The sequence below is a fragment of the Aplysia californica genome, unplaced genomic scaffold (assembly GCF_000002075.1).
Source record: "Aplysia californica isolate F4 #8 unplaced genomic scaffold, AplCal3.0 scaffold00710, whole genome shotgun sequence".
NCBI classification, from domain to species: domain Eukaryota; kingdom Metazoa; phylum Mollusca; class Gastropoda; order Aplysiida; family Aplysiidae; genus Aplysia; species Aplysia californica.
Genome location: NW_004797980.1, coordinates 210,991 through 219,200, shown reverse-complemented (window position 1 = coordinate 219,200; position 8,210 = coordinate 210,991). Strand labels below are relative to the sequence as shown.

General features: G+C 47.0%; 1 protein-coding gene across 1 annotated transcript in view; it reads left to right on the top strand.

Moving 5' to 3' along the window:
- Window positions 1–8,210, top strand: part of LOC101859599 — a gene marked incomplete in the record, with an annotated part of 43,913 nt that overhangs the window by 9,966 nt on the left and 25,737 nt on the right. Inside the window, 6 exon segments of the mRNA XM_035972494.1 lie at window positions 556–715; window positions 1,331–1,551; window positions 2,260–2,464; window positions 3,242–3,687; window positions 4,546–6,640; window positions 7,600–7,864. Of these exon segments, the coding sequence (XP_035828387.1) occupies window positions 556–715; window positions 1,331–1,551; window positions 2,260–2,464; window positions 3,242–3,687; window positions 4,546–6,640; window positions 7,600–7,864 (3,392 nt within the window).

The following is an 8,210-nucleotide window of genomic DNA, read 5'->3' as shown; positions in this document are numbered from 1 at the left end:
CTCCTCCACCTCCTTTTTTTCTGCACATCACTCATTTTCTTCTTCATCATTTTTGATTTTCTTCCCCCTCCTCTTCCTCTTCCTCTTCCTCCTCCTCTTCTCCTCTATAATCTTCATGATCACCGCACTATACCTTCCTCTCCGTTCTCCCTCTCTTCCAACACACCCTTTTCCTCCACCTCTGTATCTTTTCTCCACCCACTTCCCTCCGTGTATCTATCTTCTTTTTTTACCTTACCCATTTATATGAGATTGACGCCATCTGATTAGTAGAAAAAAGTACGTATCATAGTGTCCAATAAATAGTGTATTACGTGCATACTTAGTAAGACAAGTAACTGTTACAGATAGAGATTCAAGAATTAAAGATGTAAGCCATTGATTTGAGAGACATGATGATTTTAGAAATAATGGTGGTGATGAGTAATGATGTGGGATTGAGTTTATTAAATAATGTTATCGTTAGTCCTGTCTTCCTCTGCTCCAATTTGTCACGAGGGATGTGGGCACCCTCTATCCCGTTCTCTACTGATACAATCTATCTCCTTCTTCCAGACTAGGCAGTAAGCTGGACATGAGCCTGTATGGGCGCACAAGAAGACAAGTCCGCGGTCAGCTGTTCACCTGCCAACCGCCCCTGGCCGAGACCCTCCTCCTTGTCCGGACCATGTGCCTGGACATGTCAGAAGTGTCCATGGCCCAGCTCGACCCAGAGGTCAGTGGACACATAAATCAATCGGCGTCAACGTAATAATAATAATAATAATAATGATGATAATAATAATAATAATAATAATAATAACAATTTTAAATAGAAATAATAATAATATAATAGATGGACAGATGGCATAATTTGTGTCGCGCAAATCCCGGCTCAAATGCAAGCTCCATGCGCTTCACAATCTATACTATTACCCCAGCAGATCTGTGAGCATTCTGAAACGACCTCAACTCCCTTGGTAGCATACAGTGCGTACTGACAAGATCATCTCGCTGTCTATGGCCGGGTACCCATTCCCACCTACGACCAGAGCCAGATATACTTGTTTTCCGGGCCATAATATTCGGGCCTGAGGGCCTTGAATTTGTCACCTGTGATCTATTTTGTGTTAGTGGGGAATTACATTTCAAAACAACGACAAAAAACAAAACAACAGCAAACAAATAAACAGACAGCAACTAACAATCAAAAGCAAAGAAAGACAAAATGAATTTTGCCAAAGCAGTGCTTTGGCGCTCATATGACCTTATGCAATTGCGAGCGCCGTAAAACATCTACTAAAACAAACAAAAAGCAATGATTGTCACGTCGTGTGTCCGTTCTCTACAGCTGACCTACACACTGGGAGAGTTCATGGACGACCAGGAGCACTACACGCGAGACGCCTACTCCAAGCTGGAGCGCATCTACGTCATCGTGATGCACCTGACGTCACGCACGTGCTGGGATGACGTAATCGAGGCGGGCCTGGCGGCGGAGAGTGACGTCAGGAGGAAGTCGGCGCCAAAGAGGATCAACGAGCTGAGGAAGATGCAGAGGATGAGGCAGGGGTGAGCGGGGTGGAAGTGGGGGTGGAGTCGACTGGTTGGATGGGTGGGTGGGACAAGTTTTGAAGTTGATGGAACGAGAAGGGAGGGGTAGAAGCGGGCTGAGAGGGAGGTGTTTGGAGAATAGGCACTGAAGAATGAGGGTGGAGAGAAACAGGCAAGAGAGAGAGAGAGAGAAAATAAGAAAGGATATTGGGGGGGGGGGGGAGGGGGCGGATGCGGAGAAGGATTACAGATAGAATAAAGGACAGACAAGAGCAGAGTAGTTTGGGGAGGAAAGGGTGGAAAAAAACAAATAGAAATTTAGAAAACAGTAATACAATTTACAAATAGTTACACATGAAAATAATTAACAAAATGTAAACAAATAAATGAATAGTACAGGTATTAATTTAAAGTGACCATGTAAAAGTTAAACGAAACGAAAACAGCAGAAGCACCCTCAATTTAACGTCCTTTACACCAAATTATTAGCGTCAGGCTAAAAAGGAAGAGGACAGCCACGCAGAAGGTGGATCGCGGGTGTCAAGGAAACCCTAAGAAAACAACATCACACCTGAATGAGCTGCGGAGCTGGCCTATCATAGAAAACTGCGTCTCCCCTCGACGCTTAACGGCAACAGAGGATGAAAAAGTAAAAGTAAGTAAGTATTAGCGTCAAAACGACATTAATTTTTATATTAATTCGTATCTGTCTTCTCTGTCACCCAGAACCGGCCCCGGAGGTCTGGGAAGTCCCCGCCCCTATACAGATGACATCCGCATGGGCAGGTGGTGTGATTGGCCGGATCCTCGGTTACGTCACGAGAAGGGGGCGGAGCGAGCGGAGAGGTGTGGCCGTCTGTGTCGCTTCCTCTTCCTCGTGGATTGTTTGGTCCGGGACGCCCTTCACGCTGTGTTGTCCAACTCTCTTCAGGTGATGATTACTATTGGTCTCTTTTAAGCACAAGGGGGCTATCCCTAACTGGTCTCTTTTAAGCACAAGGGGGCCCTCCCTATTTGATTACTTGATTACTTGATCCTGGGAACAACATTGTAGCCCTCCGGGCATTACCATACGTGCTCCCAGCTCCAATATCCACCTCAGAGTCCTTCTGCTGATCGTTCCGGCTATCCCTACAAATGCTGTTTTGAGAAAATTGAAGGTAAAGTTTTTGCCCCTTGTTCGGTTTCTTTAAAAGACAAGGAGAATTTTCTCTGTAACCAAACAAATATACACACCAATGAAACCTAACGTCTCCTATAGGTACGGAAAGTTTTGGATTCTATGAGTATAGAAGAAGGCTGAGGAGTGGGGACATGGGGCATGTACTGTACTATGCACAGGCTTTACACTTGATAAGGTCTGTGGCAGGAGGGTACGTTGAAGGCAAGGTCAAATGCAAGGTTACACCTGGGGTCAATGCGCGACCACAGTGCTTTCTTGTCATATCTCTATTTTTATAACAAGTGAAAATGTGACATCTTCTTAAGCACACTTTTTGTTATGAACTGTTTTCACTGTTTTTAAAAATGGAGACACGACAAGAAAGCACTGGAGTCGGAAATAGCTGATCGGAGGTGGGATCTGGTGCTAAGTCAGAATCGAGGTCAGGTGTAGGTTGAGGCTTAGGTTATGGAATAATCTATATATCCTTGGCTGGTAACAAGGAAATGCTTTTTTCTCTGAACTTTTTTTGGGGTCTGCTTTCAGCGTGCTGAAAAGTACACCCAGCTGCAGATATCCACTTTTCCACCAGTTGACCAAATCAGAGGAATGGTCAGGGCTTACATCAATGACTTTGACCTCCCGGTAGGAGAGGACGAGATTGATGATGGCGATGGTAATGATGATGACGATGGCGATGATGATAATGATAGACGTGGTGGTGGTGGTGGTGGTGGTACTGCCAATAGAGATGGTGGTTCAAACGACAATGAAGAAAATCGCAGACTAAATGAACAAGGGGAAGGAGGTGGTGGAGGAGGAGGAGGAGGAGGTGGCAGACTGACTCGCTCTCAGGGAGGAGGGCCTGGATCACTTCAGATGGCACAACAAGGTGCAGCCAGGACCCAGGGAGTCGCGGTTTCCAACCCCGCCTCAGATGCGCTCACTTCGACGTCGTCGCTGCTTTTTGCGCTTTTAGACGATGACACGAGGTATGTACTTGCTTTTGTTTCATTGTTATTTTCTCTGCATTGTTCTTCTCTAAAGCCATCATCATCATCATCATCATCATCATCATCATCATCATCATCATCATCATCATCATCATCATCATCATCATCATCTCGAACTTTTTAAAAAGCGGCACTTAATGTGTAGCAACCAGAATGTTCACTGAACCAGATCTATATGATGGCCAAAAATGCATCTGAAAAATAACACGAGACAAATCGAAGTAATTCCGCAACACAATGAAATGCGCCATTTCTATTCTGCTTGATAGCTTTCAGTTTGAGCTTCAACCCGTGTTCCATCACCCCCCCCCCATCCCAAAGCCCACTGAAAATTGAAGCAAAAAACGAACATTTCAGCCTACAAAACGAAATCAGCTGTTTGAGGCATTACGTGGACAACTCCAAATTGTCTTCCTCCTACTCTCCCCCTCTTTTTGCTCTCTCTCTCTCTCTCTCTCTCTCTCTCTCTCTCTCTCTCTCTCTCTCTCTCTCTCTCTCTCTCTTTCTCTCTCTCTCTCTCTCTGTCTCTCTCTCTCTCTCTCTCACACACACACACCCACAAAAAACAGACAACACCCTCCCTTCCGCAATAACAAAGAAGAAATACACACATTTGCCTGTACACACGTAACTCCCTGTGCGCAAGCACACACGCACACACACACACACACACACACACACACACACACACACACACACACACACACACACACACACACACACACATACACACATATGCAGACAGGCAGCCCTCCATCCACACAAACAAACGAACAAACAAACAAACAGACATTATATACCACCGTACTTTCTCTCTAATTCATCCGCAAAACAAAGCTCTCCCAGCCAATGGGCGTCGGCCGACATGAGTTCAAGCTCCGCCCACCAGGCTTTTCCCACAGCATCACGTGACAGACACAGCCAATCCACGCTTCTCGACGTGGCCCACTTCCCCGAGGAGCCCGACCTCACTGACACCACCGACACACTAGACTCGACCACGGTGACGTCATCCAGTGAGGAAGACTCCCAGCAGGTGACGTCAGGAGAAGGGCGGCAACAGTCTCGACCTGGAGCCAGATTCCTCACTTTAGACGACCTTTTGTTTATGGGACCGTCCTTCCCGGACCCTTCAGAGGCAGTGGGTCATTCTGTCATTCTGGGTGGCGGGCAACTGCTCCACCAGCATCCTCCAGTCAGAGGTGAGAGTTCACAACACCCGGCGGCGGACATGGACGCGGATTGTGACGTCATCACTGTCATCGAGAGGGGTCAAGGTCAAAGTCAAGGTCAATGTGGTAGCAATGGCGTCCCCATGCCGTCCGATCTGAGCATTACGTCTGATGAGCCCTGCAGCAGCAGTACCGTCGTGGTGACGATGACGCGTCAGGATAGGTCACTTCCTGCAAGCAGTGTGGACGCCGTCAGTCATACGTCATCGACGTCCACTCTTACTCCGCACTCGGGCCAGGTGGTTACGTCATCATCGATACCAGCAGGACCAGGAGGCTTGGTGGCTGGACGTGAGGGGAAGGTCGATAGGCGGGACGTGTCGACTAGACAGGATGATGCCAGGATAAAGGTAGTCGTAACTACTGAAAACAGCTGCTCTCGACCCGAGAATGTTGGTCATGGCGTCACACTAGGGACTCGAAGCGCTCCTAGGGGCAAGGACGAAAAGACAGAGGAAGTTAATGGGAACTATGGAGAACAGAAGATAAAGACGGAAAGGAATGGAGAAAAGAAAAGGGAGAAGAAGTTGGAGGAGAAGAAGAAAGAAAATCAAAAAGAGATAAAGACAGAGGCGGAAGATGAGAAAGAGAAGAAAACATTAGAGGAGAATGAGGCCACTGCGCTCCCAGGTATGTCAATTTTACACGTAGGGTCATCCAGTGAGCTACTCAGGAGTGCTGCAAGAAGCCGAGACAATATACGGGCGCACTCCACCCATATAGACGACAGTTACGCGGGATCAGAAGCGATGCAAAACTCCAGCACGGGAGAGAACGAGCAGAGCGAACACAAAGAATCGCCCGGAGTGATATCAGTCACAGGCAACACAGTACTGTCATCTCCAGCATCTGCTGGCCAGTCTCCCAACTCACTAGAAGCGGGTTTGAATCTCTCTCTCGGCCGCTTGTCCACGACCAGTTCCAGCTGCACCGTCCTGGAGACCCGCCTCTCAGAAGTGTTCGAGAACCTTCTCAAACAGGTCGTCGAACCGGTAGCGCGTCATACTCCGGGCCCGGCAGCAGGGCAAAAGTTGGAATCCCTGGAGTTCCCTGTCCTAGACGGCACGACGTGGCGTCCCGAGGACACACCAGGCTGTCTCAGCGTCCTAATGACGCGGCACGGGAGTCCAGTGGACGTACCGCGGGAGATGGCCAGCCCAGGTGGTGGGCACAGACGTGACCACCACGTCAGACAAAGTCCGGAGAACGTGACGTCACAGAGGGAACCAGCGGAAGGAGGAGACGATGGGGAGTTTTCTTCTGAGGAGCTCACCGTACTTGAGAACAAGCTTCTCCATCCCAATACAGCAACAGTTTCTGCCACTTCAGAAATCACCACAGTTGCCTCCTCGGAAGTTGACACTAGAACTTTTGAAGTCCACCTTAAAAATGTAAAGGGGACGGCTTCTACCTCAGAGCTCAGTAAACCTTCCTCCAAAACGAAGGCTCAAAACTCACAGGATGATATTCTACCAGTAAAAGAGAGCGAAATGCTAAAAGATAAATCCTTAAACTTTGTGGAGAAGCAGAATCAAACTCAGGTCGCCCGCATGAGAGACACAACCACCACGACTACAAACAACGCCACTGTTTACCACACTTCTGAAACCGCCTCCACAGACAATGAGTACAGCATAATGGCCCGGGGATATGTGGTCAACTCTAACTTGAAGCTGCCTAACTTCAAGTCAAACGCCCTGGTAGGTATCTCGCGTGGCGTTACTCAGGGTCCCATGTGTCAGGTGAGGCTAATTCTCCTTCTTCTCTCTTTTATTCTAACACAAAATCATATCAGACCATATATGGTCAATTTTAAGAACAAGCGGGCTAACCCAGATTTCGGGGGTTTCAAGAAACCTTGACATACACCAAAAGTGGGCATTGTCTTACCTAAAACAACAGTTTGGTTTCATTAGTGAGTATATTTGTTTGGTTATAGAAAAAAAACTCTCCTTGTTTTTTTAAAAAAGAAACTGAACAAGGGGCAAAAACTTTACCTTCGATTTTCTCAAAACAGCATTTTGTCGGGATAGCCCCCTTGTGCTTAAAAGCGACCATATTAAAGTTATTAAACCTCAGACCATACACTCTGAAGTAATTCTGGTTCTTTATATTGATCAAATAATTTGACTCAATTTGGAGACAGATAAAGGGCAAGAGGGAAAAGGTGCCACGCGAACTCATCTATCGCAAGACGAGTGATTCGCCCTTCATCTTGGCGTCCTTTATCGAAACCACTATTAAACACCTATGTTTATGACGTAACATCTTAGCGACTACCAAACTGAAAGTTCTGAAATGCTATGTATGGTCAACCCTTCTATGCTGGACAATCACTAAAAAACAGTGAAAATAAAATAGAAACAACAGAAATGTCGTTTCTTAGGAGACTGCTAAGAGTATTGTTGAAGGAAAATAAATCAAATGAGGTAGTGCTTGAGGAAGCCTACGTGGAACGCTCTCAGTTAAAAACAATCAGGAAACGATGAATGCCGTTTTTGGGACACCTGAATAGACATAAGGGTATTGAACATCTAGCTCTCACTGGCAAAATTGAAGGCCAGCGAGGCAGGGGCAGGCCCAGGGCAACTTACTTGGGGAACCTAAACATTTACCAAAAGAAAACAAATAAATAAATAAGACCCCGAAACTTCCACAGAGTGTCCCAGACAACTCGGCCGAGTACCCCGTAACCTCCTGTCTCAGCGACCACTCCCAGCTGAATGTAGCCTTAGAGCGCCTGCACAACTCCGTGGACAGCTTTTTCGACCGCGGGTCTCCAGGGTTAGAAGCGGGTTCGCCTGCCGCCGCTGGTCGGGGAGCTACAATGGAGAGTGGGGGAGTCTCCCCTTCTGGTGAGGCCAGCGAGGAGGACACGGACTCACCGACACACGACATCTCCGAGGTCAAGGACATGTCCAGCAGTGAGTTTTTCTTTATTCTGTTTCATAATAATACAGGTATATTTCATGCCCATTGTTCATTGTTCATTGTTTCAGGAAGCAACATCCCTGCACTCAGGACATGTCCATTGATGGCTCCGTTGCACTCTCTCTAAAATGTCGCTGAGGGTCTTTCCACTGATTGTGCCAGTGCATATCTTTTGATTTGAATTTCCAAGACAACTCGGCCGAGTTCCCTGCCTCCTGTCTCAGCGAAACCTAAGCAAATGATATAATATGTAGCAGATACAAATGAACAAGAAAAGTGCTTTAGAATATAATATGAGCATGAGATGGGTCCATGAGTAAAATAATACCCTTCTTTTTC